The following is a 27513-nucleotide window of genomic DNA, read 5'->3' as shown; positions in this document are numbered from 1 at the left end:
CATGTTTTCTTAAAAAATGTGATGGAATATGCAGGATATTTATGCAATTTCATGCAATGAAATTGCGGGAACTTGCAAAAATTGCGGTTTGATGAAAAAGAGAAAAAAAAGTGATTCCCCCAACACCCTGTTCTCACTAGGCAACTACCTTAACTACCGTAAAGAGTCATTTTCACACACACACACACACACACACACACACACACACACACACACACACACACACACACACACACACAGTCCAGTGTAACCTACAGCAAACCTACGGTGTAGGTGAGCTGCTTCTTGGCTGCTTCCGCTGCTGCTTTAACCGTCCTCGAATGTTTGGCGGTGACAAAGTGGTTGTCCAGCGTCGACTTCCACCTGTGGTCCAACACACAGCTGCACGGAGTGCAAAATAATTTGCCCACACTGTCCTGTAACACACCGGGAAACTGCTTTGCGCAGTCTTTTGCGCTTATTTTTGTTGGCAAATGAGACTGATTTGTGGGCTTCAACATGGCTTCTTCGCGCGGTTCGCAGCTTTTCGATGACATTCACGTCACGTAATTACGTCACTTCATAACGTTCCCAAGGCTCTTGTGTGAAGTAAACGCAACATTTTTCAACTTTCTGCTAAGATATGTGACTTTTTTGCAACGAAAATGCGGGGATTATGAAATCATGCAAGTCCCGCATATTTTGCGCATTTTGTGCGGAAATCGGCGATTTATGCGGCGAAAGTGTGGCGTCTTTGAAAAAGTGCAGCCCCCACATAAATATGTGGACTTTGGCTGATTATGCGTAGAATTATGCGATTGCATAATCATGTTTTTCTGGAGGGACCGCACAGTTGGGACATTTTCAGCGGGCTGTTGCGACAAAACTGGAAATTTGGTTTGTTGCGACACAATCAAGTATTTTAAATATATATAACCTCTTGTTTAATGCAACAACACCATGAATCCAGCAGATTATTGCATTAAAACTGGCTATTTAAAAAAAAACAAAAAAAACATTCCCAGCCATGTTTGTCACAACAAACCCAGATATATTTAAACAACATGTCAGGACATTTCCAATCATTCGGGGGGGGGGCGGGTGGGGGGGGGGTTGTGACAAAACCTGGTATTTTTAACATGTTGTGACATTTCCAGCTTTTTAATGCAACATTTTAACACAACAAAACCAGGAATTTTTAACATGTCGGGACATCTCTGGCCCTGTTGTGACATAACTGGGAATTTTTAATGACGCATGGGGACATTTCTGCCCGTGCCTGTTGCAACAGAAATGGGTATTTTTACACAACATGTTGGGACATTTTTTGGCTGTGTTTGTTGCAACAGAGGTGGGTCATGGTCATGACACATTGGGTCATTTTTGTCTGTACAATATTCGTGGCGACCAAACAAACAACATATCAGGTCACTTCTGTCCTTGTTTTTAGGCCAGAGTATGCTCTTTTCCTAACCCTAACCCTGACCAAGTGGTTTTTGTGCCCAAACCTAACCTTATATTAACCACAGCATGAAACAGTTGAGAATAAAACCATAAAGAAATGTAACGTATAATGTATCTCTGATGATGAGCTGGTATTCTCTGCTGCAGATTAGCAGCATATCAGCATCATTTCCAGCAGACGGGTCACAGTGAAAGATCAGTGTGTGTGTGTAAGTAATGACTAAATACACTTGACTTTGCATTCAATTCCCTGTTTCTGTCTCTCTCATGTGCCAGCACCACTCTGCTGATCAATGATGATTGAGTACACTTCACTCTTCCCGCTCTGCCTCTCTCTGGTCTCTCCCTCTGCTTCGCCAAGTATCTGTCTGACAGATCAATGATGATTGATGACTGAACACATTTGACTCGCTCTCTGTCTGTCTCTCTGTCTCTTGACTTCTCCATCCACACAGACAGCGTTGTCTCCTTTCAAACAATGTCTAATTCATATTTAATGATGGAGTGCATTTAGCTGCGTCTTCACCTCCTTCTCTCAGCAGAAACTCTGCGCTCTGCCAACACTTGAGGGAGGGCAGAGGACCAGCAGCCTCTGCTTTCATTTATTTATGCCCTTCTACCTCTTTGTCTGCTCCCTTTAGTCTTTATTATGTCTTATCACCTGTCTTAGATTTGGCTCTGGCTCTGAGGTGAGATCAACAGAAAACTGTGACACCACTGTGCCACTTTAAGACCTCGAATACAGCGGTACCTGACAGATCATGTGGCGTAAACTGGGAGTTGGTGCACATTTTGTATTTTCAACAGCAGAGCAGGAAAAGCAGCCCTGTTTCTCTCTCTATGGACACAGACTTGAGCCTTTCTATAAATTACATTGAAAAAACTAACCTCAAATATTGATAACAATATCGGTTTTCAAGCATCTGCATTTTTTTAACCAATTCAAGATACCAACTTTCTCCTCATCCTCTCCTTTATCTTCATCTCACCCTGTCTCCGTCCTATGATCCAGGCAGGACTTCTTCTCCTGACAGCCAGCATCTGGTGTCTCTGGGCAGCCTGTTGGACGACCAACACTGGCACCACGTTGCTGTGGAGCATCACAGCACTCACCTCAACCTCACCGTGGACAAAAGCATGCTGTGGGTGCAGATTCCTCCGAGATTCACCCACTGGGACCACGACCAGGTCTGTGTGTGTTTCATGGGTGAACAGACAAACACCCACTAACAGTCACACCTGCTCATATTTGCTCTAAGTTGGTCTGTGTGTTCATGTTTCCCCTGTACAGATGAGTGTTGGAGCAGAGCACAGTCTCAGCTCTCGGAGGTCGGTTGGGTCAAACAGAAACTTCCACGGCTGTTTGGAAAACCTGGTTTACAACGGCGTGAACATGGTTGATCTCGCAAAACAGAGAGACCAGCGGGTCACTGTGAAGGTAAACCGGCTCTGATGAGAAGCATGTTTGTTTAACACCGCATCATATCATATACTGTACAGCAGGCTGATGGTGTCACCTGACATTCAGCTGGTCAAATGGCGGCAGCTGGTTTGAAAGCACGTCACCTGTTTCAACAGCCAATCAGCTTGTAGTGAAGTCCGCTGGTCAAGTCAAAATGACCAGTTGTTGCTGCTGCTGACTGTATGTGCTTATGCCCCGCCCACACACACACACACACACTCACACACTGACTGTTGAACTGCTGCTGGTTATTTATATTGATGGTTGATTTATTGATATTAATTCAAGTCTTTTTTGATTTTGTCTTGAGTCTTAAGTCTGACTCGGGTCCACACCTGTGGTGTGCGTGTGTGCGTGTGTGCGTGTGTCACCTCTGAGTCTCTGCGGCACTCTCCTCTTCAGTCTGCATTACTGTGAATGGCTTTAACTGCCCCACAAAGAGCGTTTAGATTTGATCAAGTGTCTGTGAGCTGCGTCCTCCACTGAAAATAGAAACCCAGCAGGGAACCTGGGATGTAACACATCACCGCTGGCGCCCTGACACTGACTTACTGCCTCAGTAAACTATGAGCCTGCAGAGATGACCGACTGCTCTCTGTCTGCTCTTTCCTCTCTTTGTCTGCCTCTCGCCTCCTCTGCTGCTCTCCTGCTCCCTCATACTTCCTCTCTGACCTCAGACAGCTGCCTGGTGACATTGGTGCCTTCAGTTTGATCTGCGTGTGCTTACTCTGAGCCTGGCTATTATCATTATGGTGATACTCCTGCTCTTTAAGGAGACTTGCTGATGAGATCTCTGTGCATCAGACACCGCCCTGGAAATGAATTCAAATTCCTGCGTTATCATGTTTTCCCTCCTCTGCTGTAATAACTCCTCTCACTCCATATCTGCCCCCCCCACCCTCCTCTTCTCCATCTATCTCAGGGCAATGTGACCTTTTCTTGTGCCGAACCCGTTTTTGTTGCTGTGACGTTCACCAGCCCCCAGAGCTTCCTCTGGTTGCCAGGGGTAACAGAGCCGTCGTCAGCGGGCACATCGGTGGGGCTTCAGTTTCGGACGTGGAACAAGGTGGGGCTGCTGCTCACCTTTGACCTCCCAAAGCGGGGCGGTGTGGTGTGGCTCTACCTGAGCAAGGCCAGGCTCCATCTGCAGATCCACAAGTCTGGCAGGGCGCCGCTGGAGCTCAGCGCAGGTCAGTGTGAGCCTGAACCTTCAGCTCGGTGTCTCCGTTTGTGTGCAGTTACATCACAGTCCAGATAACATTCACATAACCACAGCACGGATGAAACGGAGCGGGTCGGACATGTTCTGTTGACTGACTGAGTGTTTGTAGTAAAGGAACCCAGAACAGCTTTTATTTTTGAGTGGTGTAATTATCTCGCCACACATAAACCTGAGGGGATCATGTATTTGGTCATGAGTGTGTGTGTGTGTGTGTGTGTGTGTGTGTGTGTGTGTGTGTGTGTGTGTATCTGTCTTTCTGCAGCTAATCTCACAAACTACTGGACCAATCAGCCTCATACTTCACATGTATGATTGTAGGCTCAAGAACCCGTTGAGGTTGCGGTGACTCGCAATTATGGTGAAAACTGTTTTATTGATGGTTTTAAACCGTCATTACCTGCTGACTCCTTGGTTCTCTTAAGGGCTGCAAGTTCTCAAAACCTTGTAGCAAAGCAGAGTCAAAAACATCTCTGGACATTGTCTCAGCTAAAAAGAAAAATGGCTTCACCGTCTGTAACGGGCCTCAGTTTCATGCCGTCATTCTGCCTCACTGTCCTCCATAAAAGGTACAATGGGGGGCACAGAGTTGCCTCACCTTTAAGTTTGTTTTTTTGTTCTGTGAAAATGCAGAGGCGGTGTGAAGAAGGGACTGTGTAGCTGCCCTATAGCGCCATGTCCGTACTGCCCTCAGGGTTTTCTTGGTCAGGTTTAGGAAGATAATGGTTTGGGTTAAAATGAAAAGTTTCAGAAAGCCCTGAAGGCAACTTCTCCTGTGTGTGAGACTTGTGTGGATGTAGCTGCATTTTCAAGAGTGAACACAATGAGCTCTGCTGGCGGACATCCGCGCTCTGCTGAGTGCACTTTACAAGTTGCTTTTTGTTTCTGTCAGAGGCTTTTTGCAGGAAACTGAACATCAAGCACGACACAAAGGTCACTCCATGTGACACGCAGCTGACAGGATCGACAAGCTAGCTCACATTTCCAGGAACAAACTATGAAGTATCTTAATTTTAATGCCAGTAAGACTGGAGACCAGAGAAAGCTTGTCCATCATGCTGTACACTCGTGTTTGACCATTTTCATTAGCACTGATTTGTAGCTGAGCCCAACCTCTGACCTCCTGAGACACCAGGCAATCACACAGAAGTTCCCTTCAGAGATCAATACGTGTATGACTGAAATTTTAATCTCAGCCTTCAGGAAATTAAAACGAAGACAGTCAATGAATGTGTGTGTGTGTGTGTGTGCGCACTCAGGTTCAGCCCTGAATGACGGCCAGTGGCACTCTGTGGAGCTGATCTCCAGACGAGGACATCTGACTGTCTCTGTGGACGGAGGTGAAGGAGCCACCGCTCACGCCAGCCTGCCGTTTCTTGTTTCAACAGGAAGTCAACTTTTCTTTGGTGGTAAGAGAAGAAGAAACAAACAAACACATGCATGAACAAGCAGGTGATCCTGAGAGGATCCGATAATATGTAAAGTTATTCAGAGGTTAAAAGCTGCGACAGATTGAAACCTGTCGGAAAGATGCTCATTCATTTACAACCAGATCAATCTGGTCTCACTCTGAAATTGTTGAATCCTCAGACGGGGATGAAAACAGCCATCCAGTCACATCCACATGACACACGACCAGTTATTGTTTAAGGATTTTGAAGTTGAGGCTGAGGGTGGACGTCATGGTTTCCTCTCCTGTGCAGGTTGTCCCTCTGAGGGGAGCAGCCAGGACTGTATGAACCCCTTCAAGGCTTTCCAGGGCTGCATGCGTCTGCTGACTGTGGACAACCAGCCAGTCGACTTGATCGTGGTGCAGCGGAGGCTGATGGGAAACTACAGTAACCTGCAGATTGACATGTGTGGCATCATCGACAGGTCAGACCTCAGTTTGATCATGTTTATCCAGAAGATGCTGATCTAAACAACAAAGCTAACTTGGTTCTTACTTTGGTTTAACCATTTTATTCTCTGTAAACACTGTGTTAGAAAGCACCGTGAGGAAAGAGGATGTGACGATGTTAAAATCACTCTCCCTTTGTATCCCCCATTAATCTCCCTCTGAAGGCTCTGCCACTGGTTCCCTGTGAAATGGGGTTACACATGGATTATTAGACAGCAGTGGATTGGATACAGAAGGAATTATGGCAGCAGAGTCCCGTCTCAACGTTTCCCAAAATGTCTCCTCGCTAACAAAACAATCCACTTATTGTTTTGTGTCTGTCGAGCTCATATGAGGCGCAGCGTCTCTTCTCTCAGCTGCAATGTGGTTTTGCTTTTCTTTGTGTCTTCATAATGTGATTTATTTGTGAGAAGCGACACACACACACACACACACACACACACACACACACACACACACACACACACACACACACACACACACACACACACACTCGGTTGGCTCTGTGCTTCAACATCTGATTGAGTTTAGAGGAATTTTGGGATATTTTGTTTTGATGTTAGCGTCAGAGGATGGAGAGTGTTGGCAGGTTTGATAAAGATTTCCTGGTTGCCAGGTTTGCTTTCTCTGCTTCAGCTGTTTTTATCCTTGTTGCCAGACGATCATCATCATCATTATCACCTTATGTCTTCCTTATGCTGATTGTTTTTTATGTTCTGGACTCCAGAAAAGACAGACTGGTGAAAACCAATTTTATCAATAAAACGTATTTATCAATATAAGTTAGCAGTACGCTGAGTCAGCCTCCTGAACTCAAGTCACAAACATCAACTGTCCTCATAAAGTATTCACATGAACTCAGATTCAAAAAGGGCAGCAGATGCTCCTGAAGGGAACATAATGACACCGTGTCTGAACAGCAAACGAGGTTAAACTATCACATCACATTATGTCATGTAAACAAACCAGGAACCTATCATGTGTGTGCTGGAGACATAATTACGAGTATAATTAAGATAATTAAGAGATGATTGAGCAGTCCAGTCTCACTCCAAATCATCAAGTACCAGTGCTTGGTCAGTGACTTCCAGTATCAGACACCAACGAAAATAGCCGTTCTTTCACGTTGACATGATACGTGGCTGGTCGCCGTCATTGTGTAAAAGCACTCGGTGGCGTCAGGTGGAAACGCAGCCGGACAACAACAAAAATTAAGGAGGCGAAAGTCTGACTGGTGTGGATGGGTTCAACAACAGATTCTCACTTCCTGTTAGATTGTAAAGACAAACCTTGTTCTTTCTTCCTAAACCCAAGCATGTGTGTGTTGTTGAAGGAAAAAATCCATTCTTGGTGTTGTCCCGATGTAGTGCTTTTATTTTGAAAGAGACTGTATCAAACTGTACATTTCCTGTGAAAACAGAAGTGTATTTTGAAAACAGACAATGCATGTAACAGGCTGAAGTTGACACGGCGTCCCAGAACGTCAACAACCAACACACCCAGGGTACCTTGGACGTCATATGTGGACGTGGAAAGTCCATGACCAAACGTGGACATGTGACGAGGTCACAGTGAGGATGATGATGGAGCAGCAGGAATCAATGAAAACAGAGCTAGCGACTAAAGCTAGCTCTAAACAGCAGCTCTTCGTTGCTTGCAGTCAGCTGGGACGCTTCTTCCTTCAGCTTCAAATCCAAATTGTTGCCATATTGGTGCAGTTTTAGGACCTGATGGGAGAGAGAGTGGCGCCAGCAGATTCCAGATACAACATGTGAGGTCTCTGTCCAGAGGAGTGCAGGAACAGCTGCAATACTGCACAGATCCCTCAAACTCCCAGGCCTCTGGTAGACGACTCAAGCTTGAGGAGGATCAAGGACTTAAACCCTGTTGAACCAACACAGATGTTGCACAGTGAAAAATCCATTACCATCGTTGGACAGAATCATTATTGTAGACATTTCCGTATCATCAAGTCCTGCAGCGCGGCCTCTATTATGTACTGCAGAAAATGTCAAGTCAAGCTCCACTGTGTCAGTTTAATGTGGTGTTGTGTGTGAGCGCTGACACGCTGCTCTCAGAACATGACATTAGACCTTTTTCCGAATCATTAGAGCCCACTGCTGTATGGGCACATATTATCCTGTGAGCTGCTTTTGTTTCAATGAAATGTCAACTTGAAAAATTGATTTACACTTCTCCAGCCCCTCACCTCCACCCTGCTGCGTGCCTTCCTGCTCGGCTGATTAAATGCACACTGAATGTAGCAGTGCACTCAGGAAAGAGACACATGTTGTGCATGATGTGTGTGCATGCATATTTGCAGATAAGCGAGGCAACAATGGACTGCCAGAGTTTATTAAAGCACAAAGTAGATACAGTGAATGCATAACGCTGCACCTGCCTCCATCCCAGCTCACTGCAGATAAAAGGGAAGCAAAGAAATTGGTGCTAAACACCAAACTTTACCATCTGACAAACCTGCTGAGTCAGGCTTTCTCTAACAGTGAATTTCCCTCTGACTAAAAGATTAAAAATACATGCTGCTCTCTCTCTCTGTGCAGTCACAATTCGCTGACCTCATTTCCCCTTCCAAATATGTTTACCCAGCTGCCGCTGAGCTCCATTCATCCCAACCTTCATCCCCTTTGTTGCTCCTTCCTCTCCTTCGATCCGTCTCTCAGCCCTAATTCCTTTCTTGAATTCCTCTCTCCTTCTCTCTCTTCAGCATCTCCAACATTCTGTCTCTTTCCTCTCACTGTTCCTTCTGTCCTAACCCTTTGTTTTCTTTTGTTCTCTCCATCTTGTATCTGCCGCCTCCGGCTCAGTCCTGACACCAGGCTGACACTGTGAAGGAAAAAGTTAACAGCAGCAGAGTTTCCTCAAACTCGTTCCAGTGTGTGGATCTGAGATGCTACGGTCTGAGCCAGATGTCCTGTGAAGTTGGAAGACAAAACAAAAACACCAGGACATATAAATCATTGTTGTTATCACAAACACAAACAGCACTTGAGTCATGTTCACAGAAGACAAAAAATAAATATAATAGAACGTGTGCTGCTAAATCTGACAGGTTGATTTTACCTCAGAAAATCTAGGAAACCGATTGATTTAATAAAGGAAAGTAAATTAACTGTTAATTTTGATTATGTTTACTACATATTTATAAACTCACAGTTTAGTTGTATTTATTTAAATTTGTTAGGTTGTGCAGTTTCAGTGAGTGACATACACTCAGTGGCCACTTTATTAGGTACACCTTGCTGGTACCAGGTTGGACCCCCTTTTTAATTCTTGGTGTCACAGATTCAACAAGGTGCTGGAAACATTCCTCAGAGATGTTGGTCCATATTGACATGATGACATCACACAGTTGATCCATGATGAGAATCTCCCGTTCCAGCACATCCCAAAGGTGCTCTATTGGACTGAGATCTGGTGACTGTGGAGGCCATTGGAGTACAGTGAACTCATTGTCATGTTTGAGATGATGTGAGCTTTGTGACATGGTGCGTTATCCTGCTGGAAGTAGCCATCAGAAGATGGGTACACTGTGGTCATAAAGGGATGGACACGCTCAGCAACAATACTCAGGTAGGCTGTGGTGTTTAAACCATGCTCAGTTGGTACTAAGAAAATCTCCCCCACACCATTACACCACCAGTAGCAGCAGCCTGAAGCGTTGATACAAGGCAGGATGGATCCATGCTTCCATCAACAAAACATAACAGAGGATGTTCTTCCTGTGGCAGCAAAAGAAGTTCAACCTGCCAAAGACAATGATCGAACCCATCCTCACCTGCTCCATCACTCCCGGGTACACTGCTGACACCGCCAACAACAAGAGCGGACTGCAGTGTATCATTTGGTCTAATGGGAAGGTGGCTGGCTGCCATTCTCCGTCCCCCCTGGACCTGCACATCTCCAGGTCACCTGAGGCCATCAGGAAAGACTGTGGCCGATGTGTCGCCCTGGACGCAAACTCTCGAAGGAGGCTGCGGCTCATCAGGATCAAAACGTCATGCCCCAAGAACAGCTTCTTCACAACTGCAGCTGGCGTCAACAACAAGGCCAGGGACGCCCACTGACATGGACTTTAATCTCCTCCAATGCCTCAATGGTTTTCTGCCATCACTGTGTTTCTATACATCTGTAAAAGGATGCATGTCCTTGCATTGAACACCAGGCCTGTACTCTGTACTGACCACAGACACAAAACTAAAACAGTGTGGAAACGAGGCATAAACGCGTCTCTGTCTCTGTCCCTCAGGTGTTCTCCGAGTCACTGTGAACACGGCGGCAGCTGCAGTCAATCCTGGAGCACCTTCCACTGTAACTGTTCCAGCACCGGCTACAGTGGAGCCACCTGTCACAGCTGTAAGAGCCTGAAGCGCCGCTGCTTACTGTTGTTTGAAGGTCACACACACACACACACACACACACACACACACACACACGCAGGATGCACTCTGTGTGTGTACGTCTATGTTTGTTCATATGCTTCCTGTAATGAGACGACCTGCTGCTTCTAAGGTCATGTCCCTGCAGACAGCGTCGTGGCAGAAGGTCAGACCTCTTTCCAGCACTCATCATCCTCATCATCCTCATCCTCATCATCATCCTCATCATCATCATCCTCATCATCATCATCCTCATCATCATCATCCTCATCATCATCATCATGTGAGCGTGGAGAAGTCTCAGTGGACTCAACAAAGGAGAGGGTGATTTAGAGGAGGAGGAAACAAGACAGTGATAGGAAGAGTTCAGAGAGACAGATGAATAAGAAAGAACGTTGTAGTTTAAGAGACTCTTCATCAGCGCATTGACGTCAGCCACAAAGCAGATCCTTGAGAGGAAGACACTGTTAGTTCTTTGTCTCCTCAGATAAGTGACTTACTCTGGTCCCCAAACAGTCAAATCGTATCGTAACAAATACTTTCATTCAGAGTTTTATTCCAAATTCAGAACTCTTTTGATCCGTTTTGACCGCAGCAATGAGTGTCCAATAACTTATTTATTTTCCATTACGGCACATAAAAAAAGAAGTAAATATAATTGACAGAAACCTTTAACATCCATGTGGAGATGCGATGCCCTTGAGTGGGGTCTCAACTGGAAGCTAGAGAATCTAAGCCCTGCTTGAACCGGACGATGGCTCACCAAATGGGCCATCCAAGGTTAAAGGGATAGTGCACCCAAAAATGAAACTTCAGCCATTATCTACTCACCCTCATGCTGAGGAAGGCTCTGGTGAAGTTTTAGAGTCCTCACATCCCTTGCAGAGATCCAAGGTGGGAGTGGCTAGCACACCTAATGGCACAAAATATCTCCATACTGCTCATCCATAGTGATCCAAGTGTGCTGCAGCCGCGACATAAAAAGTTGTTTGGAAAAACCTCATTTGAACTCTGTTTTTAGCCTCATTGTAGCCTGTAGCTCTGACTGCCTCTCTGTTCTCCGCACTCACATGTGCGCGCTTGCACGAGACCAGCAAAAGCATGAGCTTTGCTCACCCGTGTTTACATCACGTGACACGTGCACCACAGAGGGAGACAACAGTAACCACAGTAGCTAAAAGATAATTTGCACTACGGTCTTTTAGCAAAGGACAGCCCAACATGTCTGAAGACTTTGAAACTGAGGAGGAACAGCATTTCTTTGTTGAGCCGTATTTGTTTGAGCCCGAGTATACGGATGGAACTCAGGCTACTGGACGAAGCAGCTGCCGCAGCTCATGAGCCTAACCCTCAGCCAGCCGCAGAATACCGGAGTCAAGCACTGGAAACCTGGTGGTGTAGTTGTTTCAAATGCAAAGCAATGCCAACGGATGAGGAAAGTCTTTGCTGCGCAGATGATGCCTTTCAATTTTGTGTTCTTGGACGTTAGTCTGGGGCGCCGTCAGCCATTAGGTGTGCTAGCCGCTCTCCCCTTGGATCTCCGCAAGTGATGTGAGGACTCTAAAACTTCAGAGCCTTCCTCAGCATGAGGGTGAGTAGATAATGGCTGAATTTTCATTTTTGGGTGCACTATTCCTTTAAGCTCTTTGCACACGGAGTCTGTTTTGGTCTAAATTTGTTGCATGTCTAAAAACAAATATGACCTCACGTTGAGTCATGTTGGTGCAGCGGGTCTGAAACCTTCAGAAATGTTTGGCCAAGAATCAGTCGGGACACAGACGTGGCATGACAGAAGAACAGGGCGCAGAATCATTTCAGCAGGTCAGACAGTAATATTCAGGTGGATGATGATGATGATGATGAAGAGGAAGAAGATGTGGACTGTACACAGAATGTGGAGGACAGCTCCGCCCCTTCATGACAGACAGATAGATAACTCCAGTGGAGTGAGGCAAAGGTGGAAACCTCTTTTCATTTTGTCTCGAATTGCAAATTTTCCCATCGAATAGAATAAAACACATCAGAATCAGTGTGAGAGGTTTCTGTGTGTGTTTCTCCGGATGGCGGATTACAAAAAAAACATCTGAAAAAACAAAAAAAAAAAAAAATACATGATTCAAAACAATGCTAAGACATTTATTAAGATGTTTTCACTCTTCACTTTCTTGGAGTTTCCTGGGTCACTGTTTGGAGGTATAAGGGTCAACTGCCCAGACGCACGAAAGGGTCGACTGTGTGTAACCACTTTCAAAGTCTGTGTGACGTTAGGAGTTCCCTGCGCTCCCCTACCTGCAGCCAGAGTTCCTGTATTCAGCTACTGTTATAAACATTTCCTGTAATAAGTCAAAGGCCACAGTTAAAGGAGCAGTTACACACTTTAGGAAATATGCTTATAAGCTTTCTTCCTGATTGAGATGAAAACACTGATGCCACTCTAACATCTGTCCGTTAAATATGAAGCAGCCAGTTAGCTTAGCGTAGCATAAAGCAGCAAGCCTGGCTCCGTCCAAACGTAACGGTGTGTTCACTCACGAGTTTGAACACTAGAATATTTTGTGTTGACTTGCTTCATATTCTTCACACGAATAACTCACGATACATGTGTGTGAAATCCCTGAAGTGATGAACGAATGTTCGCCGGTGTCCTTGGTGTCACATCTCTGGAGGATCTCAATGCTGATTGGCTATCGCTGCGTGAACTGGACGCTGAAGTTCATATTTTTAAACTCTAAACTCTGAAATGCTTAAAAATATAAACTGTATTTTTATGGATGTATTTGGCAGACTGTATGTTAATGAACACTGTAGAACATAAAGTGGAGCTGGTCTTTGAAAATGAAATGTCAAATGTCTTTTGTAATTTCATTTTAATATAATCAGAGATGCTGGATGTTCAGAGTGAAAATAAAAATACATATCACATAAATGAACATTTAATTTTGAGCCAGTTAATGCATATGTAATGAGAAATACAAATGCTGTTGTGAGATTATATTCTCATTTTAATTTAGTCCGCCAAATGCCTCCATACATTACTGATTTAAATGTATTATTTTGTTCACCCTGTACTTTGGAGTGTCAGTGTGGATCTGATGGTGATGATGATGATGATGATGCTGTGTCTCTCCTCAGCGATATACGAGCAGTCCTGTGAGGCGTACAAACACAAAGGCAACACGTCGGGGTATTACTACATTGATGTGGATGGCAGCGGACCCATCAGACCACAGCGAATATACTGCAACATGACGGGTAGCTGACACACACATCAAAACACACACACACATCAAAACACACCCTGGTGTCCAGCCTGTCTTTCATCCTGCCCACACACACAAACAGAATATAAAAAAATGAAAGACATGCTTTGTATTTTTCTCTTTCGTCTGTCTCTGTCCACCAGAGGACGGGACGTGGATGGTGGTCCAGCACAATAACACGGATCTGACGAGAGTCCGACCGTCGCCGGGGAAGAATCACCACTCAGCTCACTTCGAATACGTGTCTGAGGAGGAGCAGCTGGCGGCCATCATTAGCCAATCAGAGCACTGTGAACAGGAACTGGCCTACCACTGCAGGAGGTCACGCCTCCTCAACACACCTGGTAATATTCTGTGACGCCACGTGGAGATTATTTTAAACTTTCAATATGTAAAAGGAAGTTAAAGTAGGATGTTTGAATAAGTAGGCAGCCCAGTCCCCAGGTAAAGTGTTGGTACTGTACGTCTCTGCAATCCACAGATATGTTAGATTTGTGCACTTCACACGTATCGTATCAACGTTTCTAAGATAATGTAGTTCAGATTACATGTTTATGAGCTCATGAGGAGGGGATGGTGGATGCCATGCTGCAGACAGTAGTGCACCGCTGTTCAAGACAAATAAAAGTGAGTACTATTTAATGAGCAATCAGGACATTTGCAGCCGTGTTTGTAGCAAGTGTACGGGGTATTCTTAAGAGGCAGGACATTTCCAGCTGTATTCATAATGACAAAAGCAGGTATTTTTTGACAAGAGTTTGGGACATTTCCAGCTGTTTGTGGTGACAATACATATTTTTAAACAGGAGGTCAGGATATTTCCAGCTGTGCTGGTAGTGACAAAAGAGATGATTTATTCACAAGAGTTTGGGACATTTGCAGCCATATTTGTAACTAACAAAGGGGGTATTTTAAGCCAAAACATGATGTATTCTGAAGTCCAACAAAGCTGCTTTTATGCCTAATGTTAACCACATGTTTACACAGCATTGTCACAAAAAAAAATTATTTGAAAGGAAAAATTGTTTTAACATCCACAACGTATGAAACATACAAGGTAACATTCCTGTTGTCTGCAGAAATATGCAATGACAACACTTATTCTGGCGATTGGATTAAAGTAGGAACTGGGATGGACAAAAGTGTAAATAAAGTTGTGCCTGTTCTTCAGGTGTCTATTCCAAAATCTATGGAGTTATTATAGTGATAATTAATAACTAGTCCATAGCCATTGGTAGCTGTGTCACCTTCTACCTATGCCACTCCTCAATGCCTATGTGCAGTTTCACATAGATTGACCACGTCAGTGAGTAGAAAAACGTGGGACACACACCCAGAGTTTTCGTCATTATATAGTAAGATGATTAATGATATTTTACACCTAGCTCACTAAGCCTGTCGTCACTGATATTAATGGGGAGGCAACAGGTAAGAGAAGCACCTCCCACTATAATTCAGTACAATTCAACAGAACCACAAACTGCCGCACAAACTGTATGAAACACACTGTTATTGTGTAATGTACCATAACAACATAAATATATGAATGTATAAGCATTAGTCCAAAGGTTGATATGAGTAAAGTTGCAGTTACGGCTGAAGTTAGAGAAAACCTCCACAGCGTCCGGACAAGTGACAGAAATGAACGTATCTGTGTGTTGCAGACGGCCCTGCGCTCAGCTGGTGGGTGGGAGGTCCAGGTGAAGGACAGGTGCAGACGTTTTGGGGCGGAGCTCCTCCAGGCAGCCAGCAGTGTTCCTGCGGCCTGCAGGAGAACTGTGTGGACAACAGACACTACTGCAACTGTGACGCTGACCGCTCTGAATGGTACTGTAATACCAACAAGATTAAGATTAGATGTTAAGCTGTCGCTTAATTGTTGGCTTCTGAATCAAAAGGACATGTAACATGATAATAATGATAATCCATCTTCTCGTGTTCTCTCTTCTTTTTCTTATTTGTCTTCTTTTGCTCTGATGAAAGTTTGTCGTTGTCCCCTCCAGTCTTTGGTTTGCTCTTTAAATTCAGTGTCTTTCTCTTCTTCCTTCCAGGGCCAATGACTCAGGCCTGCTGACCCATAAGGAGAGCCTTCCTGTCAGATCTCTGCTGCTGGGTGATGTCCAGCGGCCAGGTTCAGAAGGCGCCTACAGAGTCGGACCTCTCCGTTGTCATGGAGACAGTAAGTCCAGAGCCGCTCAGTGTCACCTTGGACATGTTTTTGAATTGACGTGTGTGTGTGTGTGTGTGTGTGTGTGTGTGTGTGTGTGTGTGTGTGTGTGTGTGTGTGTGTGTGTGTGTGTGTGTGTGTGTGTGTGTGTGTGTGTGTGTGTGTGTCACACCTCACTGACCAAACATTAGTGACATTTGAAAGGTAAAGAACAGTAATGAGACTCTGCGCTCTGCAGTTGCAACTTCAGACATATTGAAAATCAAAGGTTTTGCTTCTTTGCAGAAAATGTCTGGAACGCTGCGTTCTTTGACAAGGAGACATCGTACCTCCACTTTCCCACATTCCACGGAGAGCTGAGCGCAGACATCTCCTTCCTGTTTAAGACCACCTCATCCTCTGGCGTTTTCCTGGAAAACTTGGGCATCAAAGACTTCATTCGGATCGAACTCAGCTGTGAGTAAAACCTTTTTGGTTAGATGTCTAATCCGGACTCCGCTCTGATGTGAGTGCGGCCTGAGCAGGGAGGATGATCCTGGGAGTTAAAGTTTCATCTGGGTTGAACTCAGCTGGAGGTGACGGTGCTGCCTCAGGCTCCACCTCACAACTTCAACTCTAAAAAAAATCTGTACTTTTCCAGCAACACGCCCGTTTGTTTTTCCTCCTGTGGGAAATCAGTGCGGTGGCATTGTTCTGGTCGGCTGCGATACATTTCCTTCATAAGCACCAGAGTTTATAGTTCTCTGTATCATTGGTGTTGAAATGTCTTTATGGTAGTTCACACAGTGTGAGCTGCTGTCGCTGTCTTTTATGACAACAGCTCCTGATAAACTGTTTCATTTTATGTGTTTCTAAAGAAAACTAATCTGCTATTGTAGACGGGGAACTCTCTCATCACTGCAGCGCTCCACACAACTTTCTCCACCCGAGCAAAATTTTAGGAGCAACACTTAAATCCACACAATGCACTCATTTCTCCCATCTTGACTGTATTACTGAAATGCTTTGGGGATAAATAGATGATTAACAGGAATAACAATTTTATTTTTCTTTTATAAAGAAAAAAACTCTGAGCTACTTTGCTCTGAAGTTTGCTGGTGTTCACTCAATATTAATCGCACCTCAAGTCTTTGGAGAAGGAGCTATTTCAGCTCATCCTCACTGTGACCTCGTCACATGTCCACGTTTGGTCATGGACTGAAAGTCCGCAGTGGTTGGACCCATCCACGACCCCACATGCCCGCCCTACTTGGACTTTTGCCCTCTTAACTTATGTCCCACTGCTTTTCCCCCTGATGCCACCGGGCACCGTTAAACAGTAACAGCAACCACCCGTGTGTCATGCCGACATGAAAGGCTAAATGGCTTTTTTCATCTCTGACGCTGGAATTCAAGCACTGGTATTTCACGACTTCAGTGCAGGCTGGTTGGCTGGGTAGCACCAAGGGCTCAAGAGTCCCAAATGGAACCGGTTAAAGAACCAGAGGTAATTTGGAGGAAACGGGATGTATGAGAATTAAGAAGTCAGCTTCCTGCGGGACAGCGACTGCAGTTTGTTAACTTCCAGTTGGTAAACACACTGAATGTAAAGCTGGTCTTTATATCAGAGATCTGCATCACTCATAATTTTTGTGCTGTATGTCACATCTACTGCAGTGTAGATGGCACTGGTTGCTTAGACAACTCTATGATGAGCTGCTAGGTGATACATGACTTCAGTCTGAATATACTTTTCTTTAATCAAAGTTCCAGTAGAGCTGACGTGTCAGTGTGTGTGTCCCTCCACAGATGGTGTAACTGTTACAGGGAACAGGACTTCAGAGAGAGACGGCTCTTTTGGTAAAAGCATTACGAGACAAACAAAAGCGACACGAGGGTCTGAAGAGATGAAAGGTCCTTTATAGTCCTGCAATCAATAAATAAACCACAGAGATTGAGTGCGTTTGAAACAAGGCGATGTGCTTTGGTGGTATTTCTGACATGCAAATAGGGCGACACGGTTGTTCATGTGAGCTGCCTACAGGTGGAACAGGTGAAGAACCTGCTCCGACGGAGGCTTTGTCAATGACGACAGTAAATTTCGATTTTCTTCCTTCCCTGACTCAGCCTCCACCGAGGTCCTCTTCTCCTTTGACGTGGGAAACGGTCCGTTGGAGGTTCGTGTGAAGGCTGGCCTCCCGCTGAACGACAACAGGTGGCATCGCATTCGAGCCGAGCGGAACGTTAAAGAGGCTTCGCTTCGCCTCGACGAGCTCCCCGCTGCCACGCAGGAGGCTCCTGCTGATGGGCACATCCACCTGCAGCTGAACAGCCAGTTATTTATAGGTGTGTGTCTGTCTGTCTCTATTTCCATACATATGATTTTTGTTTGGAAGCTCTGGACACATTTCCATGAACCTTTCCTCCTTTTCAGCCTGAGAAACACACGATCTCATTATCACAGAGTGTTGGTGTTGAATTGTTACATTATTCTCCGTCCCTGCTGTCCTCTTATTTTCTGTCTTTCACTCTGTATCGTCTCTTTCACCCACACAGCACACAAAAAACAACTGTGTACTTGTGCAGTACATTTTGACTGACCGCAGGGAGGCTGGCGGCCTCCTGAAGAAAGCAGACAGTGACAGAGACAAAAGCCTTCAGCAAAACTCCACACTAAAGCTCTGCTTCCTGTTCATACTGTACACAGAACATACTGTGGTGATGTTTCTGGTTATTGAAACTGACAGATTTGAGAGATCAGAGATCAATGGATCAGTCTTTACAGTCCAGTCACCAGAAGAAAATGTTGGTATTGTTTCTGCAAAAATATGTTACAGTTGCATGTTTCATACATCTCTAAAGTGACGTAGAATATCCAACAAAGTTAGCTGTGATTTCGCAAGTCATTGCTGCCTTTCCAGCGGCTTTTTAACACCCCCAAATTTGATTGTTTCGTGGCAAACCATCATGGTATTTTGTAGCAACCAGTCACTGTTTTTCCTGCAGCTTTTTAAGCACTAAATGTGAACGTTTTGTAGCAACCTTTCATGTTTTTCCACTGACATTTTAGGCCCAAAAATGGGTGTTTTGTAGCAACCAGTCACTGTTTTTCCACTGACATTTTAGGCCCAAAAACAGGTGTTATGTAGCAACCAGTCACTGTTTTTCCACTGACATTTTAGGCCCAAAAACAGGTGTTTTGTAGCAACCAGTCACTGTTTTTCCACTGACAATTTAGGCCAAAAAAATGGGTGTTTTGTAGCAACCAGTCACTGTTTTTCCACTGACAATTTAGGCCAAAAAAATGGGTGTTTTGTAGCAACCAGTCACTGTGTTTCCTGCAGCTTTTTAAACACTAAATGTGGGTATTTTGTAGTAACCCATCACTGTTTTCCTAGCAGCTTTTTAGGCACCAAATAGTGTTTTATAGGGACAGGTCACTGTTTTTCCAGTGATTTTATTTTTGGGCCCAGAAGTGGATGTTTGTACTGACTGGCCTTTTTTGGCTCTACACTGTTTAATAGCAACCAGTCACTGTTTGTCTCACAGCTTTTTGAAGGCTTTTTCAGCCCAAAAGTGGGTGTTTGGTGGTGACTCATCACTGTTTATTAGCCACTTTTTAGGCACCAAACATGAGTGTTTTGTAGCAACCAATCAATGTTTTTTCCAGCATCTATTTATGCCCAAAAGTGGGTGTTCTGTTATGACTGGTCACTGTTTTTCCAGCAGCTTTTTAGGCATCAAACAGATGTTTTTTATCAACCTGTTGCTATTTTTTTGGCAGCCATGTCATTTGTAGAAACATACAATGCCAATATATTTCTGGCGACTTTTGGAAGTATACCTACCTTTATCTACACTTAATCTGGAAGGATTTCAGTCTATTGATAGAAATGTCCTCAGGAGGATGCAGTGAAAAGCTGTTTGTAGTGGTCAGTTTCCTTGCAGTCACCTTGGTACAGTGTTTGAACCCGGTCCATTAGTTAAGGTAGTCCTTTTCTGACAGCTCCTGATGAAACTGCAGGCCCTGATATGAACCTCATCATCTCTGCAGTCCTGGAAAGCTGTTTATCTCATCATAACAGTCTTGAGGTTGCCAGTTTGGCACTCTGAGACAATTAAAAAGTAGCCGAGCCTGAACTCTGAGGACAGTTGGAGGTTATAATGTGAGGCATCGGAAAACAATAACTTTTGGAGTTTAAATTCTGCGCTAGAAAAGAGAAAAATACTTTCCTGTCACAGTCAGCCAGCCAGGCAGGACAGGAAGACTGTCAGACAGATTGACAGCTCGCCAGCTCTCCAGATATGAACACTCAGCATGGCGCTCAGCTGGCAGACAGACAGGGAAAAGTCAGCTCTTTGAATTTTTCACCTGCCAGTTTGTGTTTCACTGTGTTTCATCAGCTCATCACTTTTAACATTCAGTGTGAAGCTGGTGACAGATCTTTGTTTCTGGAGGTGCAGAGTATGTTTTTAATAAAATCAGATATCAGTCAGTGTCACTCTCCAGTCTGATCACAGAGATGATACAGTGTGCTCTCCATTCACTTCTATATGGTATGAGGAGACTCTTGCATAATCCAACACAGAGCAGCCAGGATGCACACTGAAGTCAGTCCTCTGTGTGTCTTCAGGAGGCACTGCGTCCAGGCAGAAGGGTTTCCGGGGTTGTATTCGCTCTCTGCAGCTGAATGGCGTCACCCTGGACCTGGAGGAGAGAGCCAAGATCACCCCCGGGGTTCAGGCGGGGTGTCCAGGCCACTGCAGCAGCTACGGCTCACTCTGCCAGAACCAGGGTCGCTGCATGGAAAGGCCCAACAGCTTCTCCTGTGACTGTGGTTCATCTGCTTACACTGGAGCCTTCTGCGACAGAGGTACGCAGGCTTTGTCACCAGTCTCTGGTGGGAAATGTTGGGTATGGTGTGCTGTACTCAACGCAAGGTATCTGTGTTTGAACTCTTAAGGCCAATTTCCACCAGATGCGTGTTGGTTGCGTCTGCGCTCCGGCACGGCAGCGGAGCCGATAGGATTCCATTCTAGTCAATGTGTGTGTTTCCACCGGCTGCAGCTGTGCTGCGTTCTGGCTCCGTCTCAGCTGCGGCACTCCGGAGCCCTCCGCAACAGATTTGCAGGACTTCTATTTTTGCCGGACGCCGGAGCACAACGCAGCAATTCAGCACAGAGCAGATCGTGCGGGGCAGGAAGTCGTGCACAGAAACACAATAAAACATCCGGTTAATTTTCAAAATAAAGTACATAGTGTTCACGGCGGATCATATTTCCCTGCACTACACCTTGAAAACGTCATAATGGGCGGAGGCAGGCCTGAAGTCAACAGGTCAGAGGTTTTCAGACGTCATTTCACCCCGTGAACACCATGGACGAGGAGAAATCATGGCAGTGCACCGAGATGTCTTCTGGCGGAGCTGCACTGCACAGCAAACGCAGCCGGTGGGTGTTGACGGACGGCGGAGCACGCAGTGGATAACCAGCGCTGCCGTTCTGCAACGGACACGCATCCAGTGGAAATCCGGCGTTACAGGATGACTTTGGTATTTTCCAACCGAGAACCCGTTGTACCAAGTTTTCATGTCTGACGAATCAGAACAATGATTTTAAATACAGTTTGCATACAGTCTCTTTCAAACACCTTGGACTGACGTTTTTATTTCCTTCAACAACAAACACACGTGGTTACGTTTAGTCATCACACACATAGTCCTGCACGGGTCCAGTTTTCAAGATCTGCCCCGCCCCGGCCCAGGGACGTACAAACCCGCACCCGAACCGCAAACCCGCGCATCAGGCCAATTAGTACCGCAACCCGGTCCGACCCGTTGAAACATGACCCGCAGCCCGACCCGTAACTCGGATTTAAAGTAATCATTTTGGGTCATATTGGCTGAATATTGAACAGCATATCGCCACACTTGCCAGAAAGTAAACAACGACCTGAATGAAGCAGCTCTCACAATAAAAACCTGACTTCAGCTCCATCATCAACCCTCTGTGTTCTTCTCCCATACGAGTGTAAAAGCACTCGTTTGTTACGTTTAATGCTTTTAAACTTTTAATCTATGTAAAGGAACTTTACATGTGTAATAATAGACTTACTTTCTGTCCAGAGCGACGTTCAGCAGTTACGAGCCGTCACGTGTTTTTAGAATCCATCGAGAAGAGAAGTAATCCATCAGGGAAACACTTCAGAAACATTATAAAGTGATAGTTGTACGTTTTATCCACTTAATTCTCAAATACCTAAATAATTATTTACTGTTTTGGAAGCGGCGCTTGTTAGATGGTGGCAGCCATGTTGATTCTGTCGTCCAATCACAAATTGTGTTATTAGATGGTGAAACGCATGTAAACAGCTGAACCAATGACCGTTGCGAAATAGCGGAGGGGATCCTCAGAGAGTAAATAATGACCAAGATAGTTATCTGTAGTTTACCGAACTAATGACTGATGTGTTTATCTAAAACCCGTGATCCGACCCGTATGTTGTTTTTTCCACCCAGATCCGAACCCGGGAAAAAATGTTTTTTAAAAACCACCTGCAAATCAGCTGTTTTTGCGGGTACCCGACCCAGTGCAGGACTCTGATCACACACACACAGTTGGGTTTGGGTAAAAAGAACAGGGTTTGGCTTTACAATCTTACAGGAAGAACACCAGCGTCACAGGTGAAAGTCTGAGGTTGTTGGACCCACCCAGCGCCCCTGCCGTCCACCCTACTCAGACTTTCGCCCCCTTAACATTGTTGATGTCCCACAGTGTTTCCCCCGATGCTGCCAGGTGCCGTTAAACAATAACAGCAACCGGCCACGTATCATGCCGGCATGAAAGGACATCTTTTTCATCAGTGTCTGATGCAGGAAGTCACTGACCAAGCGCTAGTTTTCGACAACTTCGGAGCGCGACCGACCAGTGTTTCCCTGCTGTAAAAAGCGTAGCACCCTGCTCTGTGGTTACGTTAATGAAAAGGTTTGGTTCATATTTAAGTAAACATGAAACACAGAAACAGGAAAACGGTCTCTGACATAACAGCAGCATGCTGGGAGCTGTGAATCCTTAGGTGCTGTGAAACAGTTTGAGCTTTGTTAACTGTCCCTCATGCTCACGTTAATTAGTTGCAAACTGACGCATTCAGTTCACCATTCACCAAAAACATGAGCACATGGGCGCAGGTTTCATTTCAGTCACCCTCCTCCTGCAGCTCTTACCTGTGTGTCCTGAGCCCCTTGGCTCTAGATAGCAGGAGGCTAAACTATGAGCAACATTTTCTCTCCATCTTTTAAACACTGACCCTGACATATCACAAAGGCATTTTTAAAGTCTGTTTGGCTGAAAATTCGTCTTGTTTGGACCTCTTTCTTTTGCATTTTTAGTCCGTCTGAAAGTTTCAAAATCATTCTCATTTATATTGTAGCTAATAAAATATTAGTCTGTGCAAAATGTTTTCCTACACTGATGCAAAAACTAAGAATAATAAACTGCAGGAAAGTTTTCTGAAATCCTCAGTATTTAAGAATCTGTCCGACATCTGTTTGAGGCAGAAAACAATAGAGTCAATGACAAGCCTTTGTAAATGACACTAAAATGGAGAGCAACAGCTGTGTGCAGATTTTTTTAATCTTTGATTCACATTAAATGTTTGTTTATTGTCTAAAAAATGTTCTGATGGAGACGTTATTGCCTTACGTTGTTGTAAGACTGCACACCCAGGAACATTGGGTCATCACGTCAGCGCAGTAACACGGCCTCATTTTTATTCAGTGATTAACAAGCCCAGCTGTGTTGTTGTTGGAGCTCCACAGGTATACCTGCGCCCAAAATCACAACTCCATGATTCACGACTGTGATAATAAGCAGCCAAATTTTGCATTGTTCTGTTCACCTGTCAGCTGCGTCTTCTGCAGCACCAGCTCACTAATTATGTGCTGTCAGTGCTGCTGAGGTGTCATACATATGAATCGCTGATTATGTCCCCCTGCAAGATTATTACTTAGATACAGAGCGAAGGCATACAGTATACACAAATCATACGGTCTCTGCAGAGCGAAATAAAGCTGTAAACCAAAGTTACACTTCAGTCCAACTCAACTTTATATGGCCACATTCAAAAATGCACACACAGCTGTTAACCTTGCAGACAACTGGTATAATTCCACTTTGTAACAGAACTCTCTGACATCATCTCCATCCCTGCAGAAGTTTCAGCCAGCTTCAAGTCGGGAACATCCGTCAGCTACACCTTCAAGGAGGTGGCGCTGAGTGAACAGGTGAACAGGAGCAGCAGTGCCCTGCCCTCCTCCATCTACTCTGACATGACCCTGAGAGCAGAGAACGTCTCCCTGAGCTTCAGGACCAGCCAGAGTCCGGCTCTGCTCCTCTACGTCGGCTCGTACCACAGAGAGTATCTGACTCTGCTGCTCAACAAGCACGGTGAGCGCTCACATCCTCTGTGTACCTGTTTCTCTTTGTTGTATCTCATCATTTGACTTTGACTGTCGTGTCATCATGAGGTCAAAGGGATAGTTATGATTTTTTGAAGTGGATTTGCATGCGGCACTTATCCCAAATCAGTGCACTACCTGCAGTGGACAGTGGTCAACATGCACCCAGTTTGGAGAAGTAGGCAGGAGTCACCCCTGTCTCACTCTGAAGTCATCAAAAACTGGCCCTTGGTCAGCGACTTCCGGCACCAAACACCGACCATCCTTTCATGTACGCAGCCGGTCACTGTCATTGATTAACGGCGCCTGAAGAGGTCAGGGGAAATGCCTCAGGGCAGCAATGTAAGTTAAGGGGGCAAAAGTCTGCATAGGGTGGGTGGGACGGGTTTTGAATGGGTCCAACAACCACAACTTTCACCCAGGAAGCCGGTGGTCACTTCCCATGTGATTGTAAAGCCAAACCCTGTTCTTTTTTACTAAACTCAACCATCTGCATTTGTTGCTGAGGGACAAAAACATCCATCTGTAGTGTTGAAACGACGTAGTGCTTTTATTTTGAAAGAGACTGTATGCAAACTGTACATTTCCTGTGAAAACAGAACTGTATTTTGAAAACAGACAATGCATGTAACAGGCTGAAGTTGACACGGCGTCCCAGAATGTCAACAACCAACACACCCAGGGTACCTTTGTACCTTAGTTTTCTTGCCATGCATTCAAATACCGTGTGCGTCACTCTGCGCCTCCCATGTGATCTCCTTCATGTTGCCGACCTCGGCGCAGCCTGTCAGACACTGGTGGCTCCATTAGTCCATTTATAAACATAATAATGTGTTGATCACATGGTCCTGTTTATTATTAATGCAATACCTGTTGGATTTAACGCAGTGATGCCATCAGCACAGGTTGCCAATTCAGACTACTTTAATTTGCCAGAATGTGTTAGAATGACAAAATCAAACCGCTTTGAGCTGACTGGCAAATCTGCAATTGGACCAAACTCCACTGCTGTTGAAAGGAGCAGCAGCAAAATGCATTTTAGTCATCTGCTCTCTTTAAAGCCGCCAGACGCCACTGACAAAAATAGTTTTACACTGCAGAACACTGGAGTTGTTGGTCCTCTGCTGTCTCAATCCTTTAGTTTGATTGTTATTGTGTGACTTTCGTATTTTAAAAAGGTAAGTTCGGTTTCACTGAAGTCACACAATAACACATCCTCACTGTGACCTCGTCACATGTCCACGTTTGGTCATGGACTTTCCACGTCCACATATGACGTCCAAGGTACCCTGGGTGTGTTGGTTGTTGACGTTCTGGGACGCCGTGTCAACTTCAGCCTGTTACATGCATTGTCTGTTTTCAAAATACACTTCTGTTTTCACAGGAAATGTACAGTTTGCATACAGTCTCTTTCAAAATAAAAGCACTACATCAGTATGACAATGTGAATTGATGATTTTTCCCTCAACAACAGAACAGGGTTTCGCTTTACAGAAAGTGAACACAGGTTTCCCGGATGAAGTCGGTGGTTGTAGGATCGATCCACCACCCCTCCCACCTGCCCTATTCGGACTTTTGCTGCTTTCACTGTCATTGTTGTCCCGCCACGTTTCCCCCTGATGCCACCGGGCGCCATTCAACAATACCAGCAACCGGCCACATATCATAAAAGGACTGCTTTTTTCATCTGTGTCTGACGCTGAACTCACTGACCAGGCATCGGCCGCTCCCGTTCTCTGCAGGGTAAAATTATCCTTTTTGTTGATGGATGGCTATGAGAAGAGCATGATAACAACTTCACTTCCCTGTTACAGAGGGCCGTCTGACAGCAAGGTAAAGTGGTGAAAATGTTCTTAATATAGTCTATTCTTAAAATGATATTGACTTCTTAGGTGGCTAAAATACATTTTGCTGCTGCTTCCGTCCACAGCAGTACACGACTTATCATCTGTGTCGGTACGCCTTCCTGCTTCTCCAAACTGACCGCCATCTACTGTATATAATAAACCAATTATATCTCATACAACCCCACTTCAAACCAGAAGCTTTCCCTTAAACCTCTGTCCCCTCACTGCATGAAGGAGACTTTTGCTTCCTCCCTGTTATTTATGAACTTCTCTGCTTCTCTGGATTCACTGGCTGTCCTGACTGTCCCAGTATTCATGGCGCATGCTGCTGTCACTTATCCAAAATATAATGTGGTGTTGGCTCTGTGGATCCTTTAAATTAACATGAAAGAGTTTTGATGGATGAAAACTTAGATTTTCTCTGAGTTAGTGTTGCTGTGTTGTGATGTAGACAGAGATGATGTAAAGCCTCTTAACTGTGGGATAACATGCTGTATGCTCAGAGTCAACTCACTGTGGCTGTTTGAATAACTCCCTCGTCTTCTCCTAAAGCCAATGCCCCGTCGCCTCACTCCTCTTCGTCTGCTCCCACTCTGGTCTCTTTCTTCTCTCGCTGTCAGTCCTTTCATTCGTTTCTCCTTTGCCGCCATTCCCTTCAGTGTTTAATCAACTTGTTGTGAGCTAAGCCAGACGAGTGGCAAGTGGGGTCATTTGAATCGGAGGGGACAAAGACGGCTGATAAAGGTAGATTAGCTGTAAACAGACTGTGAATAGGCTGCTTTAATGAGCCAGACTGGAGGAAGCTGATGGGCAGCGGCTCATTAGAGACGATGTGATGATCAGACAGTCGGCCGAAAGCTGCGTTCACACCGAAGAAAAACTGAGATTTCTCTTGGTGATAATTTTTTTTAAAGGCCATCATCTTCTGTGAGAAGTTCTTGATGTCTGAGGTCTCGGAAAGTTTTGAACTACTTGTCGCTTTTATTCTTTAGTTTAAGTGACGTTGTTGTTGTGCTGCAGCTTGTCTGACATTACAAGATTACAGAGCTGAAAGAAAATCATTCTGCGTTACTGAAAAGACAAACAAAGCACTGAAATGAATGGATATAATAAAACTGTTATTTTATTGTTTCTGCTAAAGAACAACCTCCATCCCTCCATTTTAATACCAGAAACAATAAAACTGTTATTTTATTGTTTCTGGTATTAAAATGGAGGGATGGAGGTTGTTCTTTAGCAGCTGGCTCAAATTCCATATATTCACTCATTTCTATGCATTAAACTGGATTTTTCAATTTCCTGCTGGGCTTGAAAATGTGTACATTTTGAATCGCTTCTGACCAGGCATGCCAACAAACTCCAGCAGGTAGATGGGTATAATTA

General features: G+C 44.9%; 1 protein-coding gene across 1 annotated transcript in view; it reads left to right on the top strand.

The window, feature by feature from the left end:
* The window catches only part of LOC117248195 (contactin-associated protein-like 4), a 112863-nt gene that overhangs the window by 63431 nt on the left and 21919 nt on the right, over window positions 1-27513 (top strand). The window contains exons 6-19 of the mRNA XM_033613007.2: window positions 2456-2631; window positions 2735-2881; window positions 3828-4095; window positions 5384-5533; window positions 5828-5999; window positions 10292-10398; window positions 13554-13673; window positions 13825-14025; window positions 15346-15508; window positions 15733-15860; window positions 16134-16304; window positions 17955-18173; window positions 20462-20701; window positions 24039-24272. Of these exons, the coding sequence (XP_033468898.2) occupies window positions 2456-2631; window positions 2735-2881; window positions 3828-4095; window positions 5384-5533; window positions 5828-5999; window positions 10292-10398; window positions 13554-13673; window positions 13825-14025; window positions 15346-15508; window positions 15733-15860; window positions 16134-16304; window positions 17955-18173; window positions 20462-20701; window positions 24039-24272 (2496 nt within the window). The remainder of the gene's footprint in view (window positions 1-2455; window positions 2632-2734; window positions 2882-3827; window positions 4096-5383; window positions 5534-5827; window positions 6000-10291; window positions 10399-13553; window positions 13674-13824; window positions 14026-15345; window positions 15509-15732; window positions 15861-16133; window positions 16305-17954; window positions 18174-20461; window positions 20702-24038; window positions 24273-27513) is intronic.

This window comes from Epinephelus lanceolatus, chromosome 17, assembly GCF_041903045.1.
Source record: "Epinephelus lanceolatus isolate andai-2023 chromosome 17, ASM4190304v1, whole genome shotgun sequence".
Classification (NCBI taxonomy): Eukaryota; Metazoa; Chordata; class Actinopteri; order Perciformes; family Serranidae; genus Epinephelus; species Epinephelus lanceolatus.
The sequence above is the reverse complement of the archived record's forward strand: the minus strand, read 5'-3'. Positions and strand labels throughout refer to the sequence as shown.